At 40.3% G+C, this 16315-nt stretch overlaps 1 protein-coding gene across 1 annotated transcript in view; it reads right to left on the bottom strand.

Annotated features, from left to right (window-relative positions):
* The window catches only part of cpx (complexin), a 90397-nt gene that overhangs the window by 1226 nt on the left and 72856 nt on the right, over window positions 1-16315 (bottom strand). The window contains exon 3 of the mRNA XM_043413390.1: window positions 1369-1501. Within this exon, the coding sequence (XP_043269325.1) occupies window positions 1369-1501 (133 nt within the window). The remainder of the gene's footprint in view (window positions 1-1368; window positions 1502-16315) is intronic.

Below are 16315 nucleotides of genomic sequence, written 5' to 3'. Positions count from 1 at the left end.
TATTCATACTCCATTGATCGTCGATCAAAGCTCGTGAATTATCGATAGTACACTCATATCCGTCGTGAAAGGTATAGAAGTCTCGAATCTTGGGAGACTTTTAGAGTTCTACCCCTGGCAACTTTTCACTCAATTCTACATACGCGGTTCAACCTATCTCGAGACTTGGCACCCGTGCTCAAAACGGCACACATAGCAAATCGTGTTACCGCAACTTTATGCGAGTCCGATTCTCTCTCTATCTTGGTTCAAGGCCGAATACACAGAATTTATGTTGCAAATGAAATGGGAAAGAAAGAGTAAAAACGATCCGCCTACTTGTGGTAAGTTCATTCTTCCGATCGTATGTAAATATATGAAGAATCGATATCGAAATACTTGGCAAGAGACTTGATCCAAAATTTCGTGAAAAATTTCCACGATACTTGAAATTTAGCACCTCAAAAAATGAATTTTTTGTTAAAACTGTCGCCATTTTTTTAAAATCGAAACTTTTACAAATCCTTCGTCCAAGCCCTAGCTATTATTATAATAAATGAGTGGTATACATTTGGTATGCATTGGATTAACAGTTTTTTAGTTATCATTACCACCGCAACTGATGCTCAAAAAAAGCTGGTACTATGGAATGCAGCTGGAGTTGCGCCATTTTGCGAAATTTTTCGACCAAAAAAATTGTACAAGTGCATAAACATATGTACTAACGAGTATCGCTCACAGTTTTTCAATAAACATTTATTTTCTGGTCGAAAAAAAATCAAGAAAATCACGTTTTTTCGCCGGCTGCAAGTGTATATAAGGCCTTAACGAATCGCGCATTTGTGACGAGTTCCCCGTATCCGTTCGCCTCTTCATTGCACCGTGTAGTTTGGAGTAAGTCATTAGACTTAGTGACAATCAATACGGTGCGTTATTACAACGCGGGTGGTGCGGCGTGTTCGTCGACGCTTCGTTTGGTTTATCCCTCATTACTGGCGATCGGAACAACGATGCAGCGAACACACCAATGGACGGAGCCTTTTCTCACCAGAATTTTGTAATCAACGCCTTGCCAAAGAGGCATGAAAATTTCTTTCTGAATGACACGGAGCTATTCATTCATATTCTCTAATTCTATTTACAACGTGAATATTTTATGAGCATGAATTCTTGAGAATTCATCGCTTCGCTTCACGTGGTGGATGAACGTGTCGCTCGTTCAGTTTTCAAGAATTCAAAGTGGGAACGAATTCGTCACGAAGTTTCAAAGATATTGTGCGACACGCTGAGCCAAATTGAGTAAAGAATTCGGCAAAATTACCAATATTTTTCGTTTCCATGAAGTGTAGTAAGAAAAGTAGTTTCGGAACGAGATAAAAATACACTCACTCGTAAACTCGTCCTCGTCCTCAGCCTCAGCTTCGGCTGCAAGCTCTTCAGGTGTCTTCTTTTTTCGCATCAAAGGGTTTGGCTCTTCCTGAGGCATCATCTCTTGCACCTCTTCTCGTTTCTTTATATTGTACTGCAAATATTAATAAAGAAAAAAAGTTTCGTTAAGAAATACCACTGTATTGCAGCACGATATACTTTGATCGTAACAGAGTGAATATTTTTTTTGCACTATTTTAAAATGCCGGAGTTTCGTATCCAATGTTCGACTCATTTTTAGGTGGCTCGGTTTTCCGGGCTAGTGGAATATTTTTTCCAACAATAAAACAAGTTGGATTACTAATATTTTCGTGCTCGTTTCGTCTCAATTTAGTAAATTGGCAAGTTCTGGATACCGACGATTAGTCGTTAGGGGATCTGATCATGTCTGTTTATTCCTGTAAAATAATTCTCATTCCTTCCACGAAGCTATTTCTCTTTAGTGGTGTCCTCATTACTAGCTTTTGTATAAAGCGCTTTCTATTTTTAGTTACTTAACAGCCTCGACGTTTATGCGAATATTATGCTTCCGGAAAATAGCACCGGTGGTGAGGGTTCAACTACCATCATCAATTTCGTGACGCGCGCGTGGAATTTCGTATCCCTTCGGCGATCCCTGGGCTCATTGGCTCGACAATCACGTGTCTGTGCTTTCACAAGCTTATAGGGGAGCTTGTTTTTCGAGGAACTTTCAGTTCTATATAATAACACAAATTATTGTCTTTTCAGTTTGATGACATCCGACGTTGACAGTAGTTGGGAGAACAAATTTAGAGTACGTATGACCGCATTCGTCGGAGGAAAGCTTTGTTTAACTCTAATGAATGAACATTAGAAAAGTTTCTCGTAAAAATAGCAATTTTACTCGTTTCGGGACAACGGGGAAAAGGCTCGGCGCTCGAATGAAAAATCTCAAAGAATAAATTTCACTGAAAACTAAAAACGTCTTTAATTAAGGAGGCAGAGGAACGAGGACTAATGCACTTGTAAAAGTACTCGAAAACGTGATGACAAACAATCGTCGTCTGGTCTGCCGAAGCGACTTTTACGATCAGCTTGCTCTCAGGATATAAAAAATTGAAAGATCGATGCATTATTCAATGGAGCATAACAAGAGTACCTATAAAAAATATAGCGCCGGTGAGGAATCGCGCGGGACAATGGATTTTTTTTCCTCCCAGGTTTGTAGCGCTGCCTACTCCGTTCCGTCACTCGATGATATCAAGAGGGTTACAACAAGAGTAGAAGTAAAGTTCCCGCATCATTGGCTATCAAAAGCTTCGAACACATATTCTTCGATGCATGTAGTGTCTCCCTTGCTTATCGATTCCATTGAAAGAGGCCGCGGGAGAGACAGCTTGCCTAGAATTGTCGTTGCAGCTGATGCGTCGATCGATGAATGTACAACGAGATATTCGAGCATAGAAATTCGGATGTGCTGCATGGATTATTATCGTTATCGCACGAGTACTGTGCTCGCAGATGACGAAGGATGGATCGTCTTTTATAATGATGCGAAAGTATCTTTTTTCCCTGAGGAATATTCAGCTATTCTTTCCTCGAGAGACCATTTGACGGATCAATTGATCGTTGTATTGTACTCAACAAAAGATTTGAAAAAATATTCAATCTAAAAGAGAAACGTTAAACCTGAATTTACTTCGAATTGAAATAAATTGAACATTCAAATTTTTTATTGTTTTCTTCAACAATAAACGATTCAATTGAAAATTTGCATAATAAAAAGTGCAGTGTTAGGACAAGTATATCGACAGCTTCCGATAGAATGATATCGACAGTTTTTCCCAATTATTTTTCCTGCACCGATCGATTGTATGTGAGTCCACTGAATGGCTGACTTGACACGAAAGCGAATGTTTATTCTCAATAAAATGGGATATCAGGCAGTCAGTCTTGTGAATTGGCATAGATTCGAGCTCACTGAAAAGTTCAAAAGGGAAATGAACAAATGCCGAATGATTTAGCTGAGCGCGTATATTTCGTGACTTTTTTCTAACGCTAAGCATCGAAATGGTTTTATGACCGGTTTGGGAGGATGAGACCTGGCGGTTGACGCTCACTGGTTGTACCCGATTTAAAAAAGCGAGTTATCTCCATTCGATTTCAAGAACAAACTAGTTTGTAGTTCGGAAAGAAATCACTCCACTCGGGAATCGAGTTTGGCCGGTAGGATACGTTACGAGTTGAGCTGTTTTCTGTGCCTCAAATTATATTATGAAATGTCCCTGCCAGCGGGACACGACGTGAGCTTGGACATTTTAAGGCGAAGAACTCGTTTTGCTCGTCTCTTTTCACAGCGGTAAACCGGCTCGTGAAGATCCGAGGCCCACTCTTGCCTCGACGTCAAAGCACATTTGAAAATCTACTTGATAATCTGAATCTGCACTGTGAGAAAAAAATTGTTGATTCAATATTATTGGAAGAGTTTTCATAATGAATCTGCAGTACGATATAAAACTCTGTTTTATTCGTTTGATCATGTTTGACCTTGTGATATAATCATATATTTCATTGGCACTCCGTGATGCCACATTTCGTTGTCTCAATGACGTTTTTTTCTCAGTACACATATTCGAATGATAACAAATGATTGGCTCGTATACGCGCGATAGTTCGTCTTCGTTGAAGGATCGGAGAGTCATTCAGGCTCGTCACAACGAGAGGTATCATGCCCAAGTATATTTCCAGCTACAAATCATCTCTGTGTAGCATCTCCATCAATAATATTTACAATTTCGATGCGTACGCAATTTCGAGATCGTGATAGTGTGTACGGTCAGCAAGCAGAGAATACGGTCCTTAGCCAGTTCGATGGTTTTGGGATAACGAGCAATGTATATGCGCTACGTGTACATTGAGGTTCTCTGGCGTATTGCAAGATTCACGGGTCACATCGTTCTGTATTCGAGGGAAAAAAGTTTCGAAAGACTCTTCTCCCAAGGACCGAAAGGATAAAAGGGCTGCTGCTTCATACTAAAGAGACTCCATTATAATTTCTATGCCTTTGACAATCTTCCTCGTAATGTAGCACCAGATTTCCTATCGTTAATTAATTAGTATTTCATCAATCATGTCTGGGAGAAGCAATTTAGATACTCTCTTTATTTAAACCCAACTTCCAACAGACCTCGTTCGAATCGCGTGAAAATATGTCCAAGGGATGACAGTTGAAACTCGTACATGTACCTATGCTCTGAAGCTGGATGAGGCAATCTGTGAGAGAGGCGAACCCATCGGGTTCGCGTCGAGGAGACAGATAGCGAGGAACATAAATGAGGTCATAGCTCACAGTACCGTCAAACGTGATGCTGGTGGCTCTGACGTTAATTAATACTCCTCAAATCCTATCTGGTGAGACTCCACATGCAAATGTTCATCGTTCTATGGCATTACGGGTCGATCTATAGATATATATTGACGGTTTCAATGGACACAAATCTGTGCACATATCTCGCTAAAAATTTTAAGAGATACGATTATTTTCACAAACGTTTGCTCTGTCGGTTTTCAATCAGGGAATCTTTGAATAATACGAGATTTCATGAAGAGTTATGATCGATTTTCAGAATTGAGGAATTTTTCGATCGAGTTCAAATGAAAAATGTGGATATTCGTTTCTAGTAATTCATTCTTGTCGAATTTAGACGTCGACATTTTGTTAATTCCAAAATTTCTTCCACCTTGAATGAAATGATTTTTTCTGTATGGAAACTTAGCAAGAAAGCTCGTTCAATTAATGAAAAAATCTACGTTTTCGACTCTATGAAAATCGTTGCGATGATAGCGAGGAAGCAATAAGTTTGCAAAGTGAAGCTGGGGTTGGGAGCGGTCCATGTTCTTACTAATATCGACAGCATCAAGGTATTTATCGCTATCCGTTAATTAATTTTGCGTTGTGGTCAAGAGATATAGTATCGTAGCCCCATAAATGTGGCTTTTGATCGAGAATCAATTTCACGATGGTGGAGTTATAGAGCGAATTTCGTACGGGACCGGCATCGTTGGTGTTGGAAAGTGCATGACCTAATAGGATCGTGATAAAAGGTACAAATTTCGTAAAGCTATTGTAATGGATCAAAGAGAAGATTTGCATATCTATAGGTGGATATATATGTGCTGGCGTGTCGATGAGGTCTATGCCTCTTCTATGCTCTATGGATTCAGTTCTGTCGCTTTTCATCGCTGCTTCTCACTCTCCCTTCCTCCTTCCCTCTTCCCCGATCTCTTCCCTCTTCTCTCTTTCCGATGGCAAACGTAACGCATCTCTGATCGATAGCACTTTGAATCACGATGCGTGTGGTTCATAACGAAATTCCAGAGCTTCTCTGGAGTGGTGAACGAGAAATTAGCGCGCATGAGAGGGGATTCGTGAGGCCGTACAGGGTGCGCGTGAAGCAAATTGTTATGTCAAAAAGTTCTAATAGATTTTCGTCATGATTTCAAATCGCTTATATTGTACGATGCTATTGATTTTTATTTTTTGATCAATTTCGATATTTTACTCAAGGCTTGGTTGGGAAGTTGTCTTAGCAATTTCCAAACGGAGACGTTCCTCATTAACTAATAATTTTTCAAAATACTTGCCCCCGTCACATGGATTTCGGGAAAAATGTGGGCAATCAATTTCCAGACGATTTCATTGTTGCTGTTGGTATTCAATTAATTGGAAGCAGCACTCCAATATTTTAGAAACTCCCGAAATACCGAGCCTGCATTTTCCAATCGTTGGTTCGAACGAAAACGTACCGGGCGATATTGATTTCGAGTTTTTTTACTATTAGCCTCAAGTTCTGAGAAATTTATCATGAATTTCTCACTGTGGTGTACAAAATAAATAAAAATTGTCATCCGTCATGTCGAAGCCACTGCCGCGTCTCTTGATACGTTGTATTTCCGAGCGGGGAGTGCGTTTGAACGACGAAAAAAGAAGATTCAGTAAACGAGGATGAAAAAATAAAAATATCTGGATAGAATCAAAAGGGGTCAGACTCAAACGGTGTCTTCATTAGTCAAGAATACCTCATGCATAATAATTTACACGTCCGAGAGAACACATCACGACGCGATATATAACAGTCTCGCAAAGTCAGCGAAAACGGCGCTGTGTGCACTGGAATTCGAGTACAAACGAGACTAACCTTTACCCTGGATCAGCGATTTCGTATACGAGTACGTTTGTCAAAAATTTCATTGTTTTCGTATTATTAATCTCTCCAACGAAATTTCAATTTGAAACATTTTCTCACTAGTATTATATTTCCAAGGCGTTGAAAAGTGCATTTTCCACTGGACAATTGTAGAGAGTGAGCGACACCCAGTTGGTGGAAAAATGGTGAGTGTAATATTCGTCGTTACGTGCTCCCGTTTCCCTCTGCATTGCCGCATTTTTCACGTGCAGAAAAATCCGCAGATTTCTTTTTTTTTCCACCCCGTTCTTTGCCTCCACTTTTTTTCGTATGCTCGACGAGAAGCATCCCTCGTGCGAGCTTACGTCGTCGGTAGGGCCCTACGGAAGCAGTCATACTCACGTACGACACGAACAGAATGCGTTGTATTTATATGTACCTACATGCAACCCCGCGTGCACACACGTACACCGATATCTATATATCGTCATATTAAATTAAAGTCTTAATCTAATTGGCCTAATTCGATTTAACGAGTTGTGAGCTGGCACCTGCCTCGGGGGTTCCACTCCTTATGGGCCACCCTACATCGCGATATTGAGCCTGCACACACATACACACACACACGCAGACATATGAGTTTATCTATATAAATAAATGTATAGATATAGGATCGTATGTCGCCTCTGCATTGCGGATTGCAGTCAGCAGAAGTAACGTTTTGTTGGAAAGTGTCCACAAGCATTTCACGTATGTACATTGGCACACAGACAGGTCGACGTGTAGGGCATATGACGAGCATTTACCCGTGAATATACGTAGAGAATGGGAGATAGTAAAAAAATGTAACGTGAGGGAATACACGTGAAAAATATGTAACGAAAAGTGAATGGATAGACGCGCAGTTTTTTTTTTTACATCCCTTTATGAATATATCCTTCCCTCGAGGCTACGCGAATGAAATTGCTTCCGCAATTAGCGATCGTCCCGCGTGAGAGTGTGTAATGAGATGCAAAAAAGAATTAGGCGAGCATTTTTTACGCTACGGGGATGGAATAAAAATGCTGAAAAAAATAGCCAGTGGACGGAAACGAAAATGGCTCTGCCCTCGAAAATTAGTCTTCGCGCATAATTGTTACTATTTTTCTTCGCGTTCCTCTCATTGCGAATAGAGGGAATCAGAAATGTGTTCTCGGTACGCGAGGGACGAAAATCTCCGCTTACAACCCATCGAGAGAGAATTAGACCATCGTCGCTGTTTGCGTTGAATTTTCACCATTTCAAACGCACTCGCAGTACTGATTTGGCAAGGAATTTTACAGAGGATCTGTCACGATCGTTGCATACGATTCGAATAAATGTGAAATTGATAGGTGCGCAGCGGTATAAACGCAATAAGAGTTTTAGAAATCAAAGATTCCTCCTTATCGATATGCGTCGTCGTCGTACTTTTATGATTTCCTTTATTTAAATTGTAGTAAGTTTTATTGATATTTTTATGTCTCCGGTAGAATCGATTGCATAGGTTTGAATATATATTTTTGCCTCAATATTGCTCGCCCACTGCATATACGTTTTTTCCGATATCGACGACGTGTTTTGAATACATATCGAGCCGCTTTACCTATAAACGACTATTTATTCCGCAATCCCTCGGCATTATGTATCGCTTTGTATTACTGCTTTATACATGAAAAATTGTTTGCCCATAAAACTCGTCGCATAACTCGGTATTTGAATATCTTACGAAGTCGTTTATTCCTCGTCCGTTCGTAAAAGCCGCACGGGGAAAGGGGTAAGAAAAAAGTCAAGAAAAGTCTCGCGACAGCCTTTCATGACACGCGATATTTACAGTCAGGCATCTCGAAATGTGGCGCACCGGAGACAGGACGATCGACACCAACTTTCGACCAGTATTTTCCCTCGTTATTGTTAAATTCTCGAAAATCATGAAGTGGAAACAATTTTTTATTGAATTTGACATTATTTTCTCTTATTAATATATAAAATGTGAATAATGCAAAATTTTTCCGAGGACAAAGATCACGATCAATGAGTTAAACAGAAAAGATTGAAACAGCATCGTTCATTCTCGTAGATGTGAGGAAACAAGGAGGTACTAATGACAATTTAAAGTTGATTTGCAACGATCGTAAAACTCAACAACTTCCGAGATTAATTTCCTCCTCCTCCTGTTGCTCTCTCGCGCTCGCTTAGTCGTATTTGATTCCACTTAACAGTGTATCTTTCTGCAAAGCATTCTTTATTTCTTCACAAAGTTCGCTCGATTCTAAATCACTTACATAGCGTCGCTTTGTAGCCAACACTCGAGACGGTCTCGACGCGATTTTTTTTTTTACATTCAATCGAGTTAACTTGTACATGAAAACACATATATATGCATGCTTATTGGCACTTTGTACTCTTTAATATCATGAAATATGACGGTCTATGTGCTTATACAATTTTCTCACGACTACGAAGAAACTGGAGCGTCCTTTATAATTGCTAATTACGTATCTGCGAATCTGCGCCACAGTAAGAAGCAAAGCGCAAAACTTAACTCCGCATTTCTCTTTTAATACCGTCGTATTTCTCTTTTCTTTTCTTAAATAAATTTCAAGTAGCGTCGCGGAGATCATGGTGAACGTCTTAAAAGGAGTCAGCCTGACTCTATTAGGAAGTCGCCATATTGAATGCAGGGACTCCCTACTAGAGTCAATTTGACCCCAGTTAAGTTCAATCTTCTTTCTCCTTCCGTTGAATTCCGCAGCTAGTCCATCCGCGAAGTAAACTTCTTTCTTAGTCGATCTTCCTCTCACTTCAGACGCTTGTTCCTTTCATCAACGACGCGCGCTTCCTTTTATATAGACACAGTAACTGGAACTTACGGTCCTCTTTTACGCTTTTTTCTCATCTTCCTCTCAATTATCAAACTGCTTATTATTCAGAGTGGCCACTTGTGCAAGCTCTTACCTCGAACTCTCGCAATATTACGCGCTCTTTGACAATATTCGTTGAAACTATTTTACAACGAAATTGGACCGAGTACAATGCTTCAAAATCTTTACGATTTATAGAGCATTATTGAATTTTATTTCGTGTACATTTTTCTGTGGATTCGGTTTAAAAAATATCTTTTAAGGATCTTATAAATATGCGAATTTGTTTGAGTCGTCGAGAGTTTATGAACATTTAATGGTGCATTTTTCCAACAATAATTAGTGGTTTAAAATTCACCTCCTTCAGAAATATCGAACGATCCATTCCGAACCAGTGTAATTCCCTTGCACAAGTGTCATATTAATCACGATCGGTGGACACAAAACTTTAAAAAAGACATGTCCACATTTAACATTGTACTATAAACGAGTCAAAGGAAAGCTTCGCGGACATTCAGATGCGAGAGTGGACGTTTTATTATCGAGAGAACGTCGCGTCGTCGGTACTCAAACTATTTTTTTTCCCCGACAATTTTCATCGTTAAACGTAATTTCTAAAGCATAGCTCGACTCGTATATCTATCCCAGGGACAGAGACGCATCAAGCGATGTGGCATTCCCACTCTTACTGTCAATATATATTCATATGAATGTACTCATCTATATATAGATTATGAATATACGGGCTTGTACTTGAAACGCTTCGTCAGACCGGTTGAATTCGATTTCCGATTGGACAGCCACTCATTCGAATCCTGCACACTTCGTTTACTCCCTAACCCCCCGCGGCTCGAATACTCATCCCATTTCAGCGGAAGCCACCTGTGTTTGCTGATGAATCGTTCAAAACATACCGGTAAAACTCTTCATAAACTCTTGGTCAATTCTCTCTCTTCCACAAAAAAAAAAAAAAAAGGAAAAAAAAAATTGACCAATACAGATCTCCTCATTTCAATCGTAGCTCTTCAGCTTTTCCTAGTTTGATTCAGCACCGCGCAGCTATAGTGAAAATAACCCGAGGCTCCGAACTTATTTTTTATGTGCGCTTCCATTCGTCGAAGCGTTCTCTCCCGAGTGAACAGAGAGTTTTCATCATTATCAAAGGCGCTCTGATCTTCTGTTTAATACGATATAATATGAAAGAACTGATAAAATAGAATACAAAGGATTTCTATATATTGAATCGTTCGACTGCAATAGTGTGCACGAGCAATAAATTCCACTATTCGGTATTTCGCTCCAGAAACACACAATGTGTTTAGAGAAAATACAATCACTGGTCGAACATTCCATGCGGCTAAACTTTAGAAACTTTCATCGGATGTTCGACCCACTGTACTCCTATTTTCAGTGATGTATTTAAGAATAAATAATAAAAAAAAAGCACCGTGACATTTCATGCATTCGTATGGATAAGCTCGCGACCGTAAATTATCATAAAATTATAATTTTTGTTGCTTTACTATACTTACAAAATTAACTTATTTCGTCTGCGCTCTAAAATGTCATCCGAGTCCATTTTCACGCGCTGTTTCAATCTTCCTTGCTCGCTTATCTCTACGAGAATCTACGTAACAGTATACATTTGTGTAAATTTCTTGTCTACATTTTCGTTATCTTCTCGGCTACATTGAAATTTGAAAATGTATCAAGGAATATGATTGTGGTAAAATTTTCGAATACGATTCGCGGATAGGTGCGGAGACGGCAAAGAGAATGGTAAAAAAGATGAGACAAGAAAAGGGTCGATAGTCGATATAGAAAAAAAAGAAACGGTCAGGTGATGTAGCCGAAGCATTTTTACTCTATAGCGGATGGATATCAACGATCGAGCTTTCGAGTATCGAATACATGAATATTGGGAATGTTGCCTGTTTTGTTAGATTGGCTCAGAGAAAGACGGGGGAGGGGGCACGTCTGTCAATAACGTTTTGGTGGTGCGTGACGACAATCAAGATATATGTATACTCCTCCTTTGAGCCTTTGGTACATGTCACCGTTTCAGGTATACACGAACATATATATTTTACATGAAAATGTACCGAAGCGTATGAACCAGACGTGGAAACGATCGGCGAAATGTGAAACGAAACCAGATAAAAACTGCCGTGAGGAAAATAGCTTTTTCGAATGGCAGATGGCATCGAGTGGCATAAGTGAAAATAAGCTATACACGTTGTTCTTTCCGGTCAATAAATACGAACAATGTGTGCACTGGTAAAATTTGGGGATTGTCTTGTCACCGCGGGAAGCATCGCGTTGAGAAAAGATGTTGAGCTGATATATAGAGCAGGAACGCGTTCTTTGTGGTCGCACAATTATGAATTTTCTCAATGAAATAGAGAGTTCAACCGCGAATTGCTGGTTCGAATCCACTGGGAAAAAATTAAATCGTCAACTTTTTCGTAACCTCGCGTAATCTCGTTGAATCGAGGAGCACCCCTTCGCGAAGGATTCCCAATGATAATTTATCAATGCGAGTGTGGAGCACTCGGAGAGAAAAGTGATTGATTTTCTTGGATCCGGAAAAAAATTTGACTCGACTCCGCGCGGGCTGTTATAAATTGTTCCAAAGTCATGAAAAACGCTGCCTCGTTTCTCGAGAATATTTTCAAATAAAAACACATCGAATGAAGGATGACAAAAAATTCGATTGTTACCTCAGACTTCGGGCATGGTATATACACATAGACAATACTGCAGAGCTCATATATCCTCGTCTCTTCGGCAATCCATGCATTATCCTGATTGATCGCAGAACCTCGACCGCGAGAGTGCTGAGGCGATATTTTCGTGATCCATTTGCGCGTCATGCCCATATACTGCACGCTTATGCTCACATACACACACTCACTCTCACTCACACACGCATCGCTCTCTATACTCTTACCCATATGATTATACTCTCCACGCAAACACACACACACACACACACACACCAGCTCACGTGCATATATATGCGGGATTTGGGGATGAGAAGGTCGTGCTTAAAATCGCACGTTGACTTGCATTTGTGTGGAGGAAAATTGGAGAGCACCATCCTCCTCTTTTCGCATTGGCTTGCGGCACTACGATAACGATCGGGGTGCCCCGCGGTATACGTGATTACAGTGCAGTCCTGCTTCGTATATATCTAGTACGTATATGAAACTATAGCACAAAACGTAGCTATAACTTACATCTATTTTTTGTTTCCCCGTGCAAATTCACCGCATCCGTAAGCAATAACTTTCAGGTACATTTTTTCCGAGCCGCAATTTCCTGTATTCATGAGCACCACTGCAGTTTCTTGTATACCAAATGTGTATTTACATTCACTATGGTAACAGGAATTTTTGCGACACTTTTTGGTTGCTTAACTTTCCGGTACGGTTGCGACAAAACAAACCGACGGGAATTACCGTCTGCGATATTTTTCCTCCGAAGCTGCACGGTCTCGAATATTTTGAGCGTAAAGGGCTTAGATTTGAGCGACATTTTGCTCAAGTTCGACGGAGATATGAGAACGTGATTCAGGAATCGAGAAACCTGGAGAATACTGTGCACAATATTTGACCGTTTTGCGCCTTAATGTTGCTATAATTTTGGTGAAAACGTTGTTCCACTTTTTGCCTGAATTGAGTGAGAAAATCCAAGTTGATAGGGCGCTCGATTAAAAATGAATCATGCTGTACACATGCTGGACATACATTTTCGTGCGGTGTGTACTATTTCGTGTAATATAATAGCACACCGAACGCCTCATGTGTTTGCATGCAAAGAACTTTATACGAGCCAGCGGGGAGAGATTACTATCTCATCACGTAATCCGCGGTGCCGGTGGCAATTCGCCTCTTTCACATGCATGAGGCGCGCTACTTTTCTTCATTGTTTAACCGTTTCGATTTTTCTTCTGTTCACGACGAAAACACTTGTTTGCCGTAGGCTCATTTTTACAAGAAACGCGGCGAATGTCATCAACGTTATTTTTATGAGGCTTGGAAATACTTGAACGAGGAACAAGCAGATTCAGAGTACGGAAGTGATGAAGAATTATTCGCGTGTGTACACGGTAGAAAAAACACTTGTATTCAATTGAAAGAATGCTTTTTTTTTTCAGTCATGTGATCAAATACGAAATGATAAGTATCAAAGTAATTGTGTCCTGATCGATTTCTTGAGTTCGAAATCAACGAGAATGTTGGACTGATTCATGATCCCGAAATCAATTTTTTATTTCCGAACAAATTGATATTTAATCAAAAGGATATGAGGTATAATTGACTTATCCCAATTTTTATAGTTCTCTTCTCAATTCGTTAAATAATCTCGTAATACAATTTACGTATGATCGAATGCACATTTAAATGGCTGGTGATGGCTGCAGATTGGTTTAAAAAACTGTGAATTTTCTAATACCTGCGGCTCGCCGCGGATTGATTTTATTATTTAAAAACGAATTGGTAAAGAACAGTCTTGATCGTGAACGGTGACAATTTGGTCAATAATTCTTCATCAAGTGCCGGCGACGGTCGCGCTGATTTTTTGTTATTCGATTAATGATTAGAAAGCTATGAATTTTTAATGAATAACGAAGATTCATACCTTCGGATTCATCGTTCGCCGTCATCAGATGATGTTAACGAATATGGGCTCGTTAAACGAAAAATGGGTTTGCATTTACATGACTTTTAGGAAGTACTGTACATGTAATGAGAAACGCGAGTACTGCGGCAGTATTCGAGTAGCTAGTTTCCGAGGATGCGTGACAGCGAGAATTCTCGTTGTGTATTTGTGCTACGTGTATTTATGCGAGTGGTGTATCGTTGGGGAAGAACCAATATGCCTTGTTCCAAAAGAGGGAATTCGATGCACGCCGTTTCGTACTCGTTTAGAGCATAACGAAGCTGTAGCACGTGCTGCAACAATGGTGAACGAGCTTTGTCATTAGCACGACTGCGTGCTGCTACTCCTTTTACCCGGAAATCCTCCGCCATGTACGTTATTGCTTTAATCCCAATTGAATCCACTGTCGGTTCGCTATTCGACTCTTCATTTAAAATACACGAGTGTTCTCGATCTATTTTTCATTCATTAAACAACGGAAGAAACTTGAGTTGAGCCGGACTCATTTTATTCGCGTATTTCGATTGATCGAGTGAACGTGCGCGGCTCCGAGGGAGCGAGAGAAATCGGAGAGATCAGGACCTTAACAAATCGTCGTTTCGCGACTTTCTCGACACCTCGGGTACTTAAAACTTTCTGAACCCGCGGCCATTTTTTTCTCTTAGTTCAAGGACTCGAGCTTGAAGTTTAGTTATCACAGGGAGTGTTAGAAAGCGCTTCTCAACTTTGTTTGTTAAGCAACATTGATCGGTGTCATAAGCCGAATGTCTGCCAACTTTTTCAGGGTGTTTGTAGTAATCCTGATATACCTTCGTCTCATACATCTGCTTCCACCCTTCATCGTAATAAATTTTCACTGCAGCTTTTCTTGCCTGATCATTATTTTCATTTGCAGACTGTTAGAATCGATTTCTCAGTCAATGTAAACGAGTCGCTTTAATTGTGAATTAGCAGAGCATGTGTGAGTCGAAAATGGGTTTCGAAGCTCAATTTCAAGATTGAAGATACTTCAGGAAAAGATAATTGCGGTTCGCGAGCCACGGGAAGAAATCATCTCAGCCAATTGTTCGCGTTCGATATTATAAAAAGCTCACGAGTGACTTTTTATCCCAGGGAGACTCCTCGAAGAGCTGGAAAAATGAATAATTACGGTGGAGCAGTGGTCAGCGCAACGTCCCGTATACCGCGCAGCGGAGAAAACTAGAAAAAAGCTCCGTCAAGCACTTTCGTCAAACAAGCCAGACTCTACTCCCCCCAATGGCTTCTCCTGCTCGGAAATTTTATTTAATCGCATAAAATGCAAACGTTATCCTGAATACACTCGTTAAAACCGAATCAGCATGCTCGCCGAGTATGTTATACGTGAGGTAGAACCTCCTCGTGCTCCGCCGCGTACTACACTCCGGATACTCCCTGGCTACAACGTTCTCAACGGCCAGGAAATTGTGTTCTTCCCGAAATATACATGTATATATTTCAAATATCCCGCGATGAAAATTCCATCGTCCTGAACAGCTAGGATCCGAGCAAACAATTATACCCGCGAATGAAATTTGCATAATGTTTCTATATCCCCACCCTGCGGTGGGATAAAACTAGCAGGCATTTTTATCTCTCGAGTTCAGAGGCTTCGTATACAGTCCTTGGCTAATTATATCGATAATTTAATAAAACACGGAAAGGAACGGATTATAACATCGAGCATGTATATTTCGATGCAAGTAGTAAAGTTTTACATCGGTCGGACGCGGAGGAAAAACATCGATTTACTAACGCACATGCAGAGCGAGAGCCAACGCGAACGGGCCATCTCGAATTGTTTTGTGCGGTGGACGATTAAAAATAATATGAGCGCGTGTGCTTCGTATGTGTCGATCTGAATAGCGCAGAGGCACATTGGATAGCCTTCCATTGTTTTTCTCTATCAGTTTCATGCCCGAAAGCCATGTACATTGGAGTGAAGAATTCATGGGACTGTGAATGTCTTTTGTTCGTCTTGATGACTTGTTTTGAAATGCGCACAGGCACATTGTGCTTTTGAAAAGTTAAACTCCATTCGGCAAAGTCAATTCTGCCGGGGCGAGCATGAGGCAATAGAACTTGGGAGAAATTTAATAGATACGTGCTCATCTGAAGAATTTAACGAGTCTTTTATGTTAAGAAATACATAAAAATGTTGCACGAAAGAGTTGAAAACTGAAAAATACTGCTGAC

The sequence above is a fragment of the Venturia canescens genome, chromosome 2 (genome assembly GCF_019457755.1).
Source record: "Venturia canescens isolate UGA chromosome 2, ASM1945775v1, whole genome shotgun sequence".
In the NCBI taxonomy this organism is placed as follows: Eukaryota; Metazoa; Arthropoda; class Insecta; order Hymenoptera; family Ichneumonidae; genus Venturia; species Venturia canescens.
Note: the sequence above shows the minus strand (reverse complement) of the source record. Positions and strands in the feature narration are given on the sequence as shown.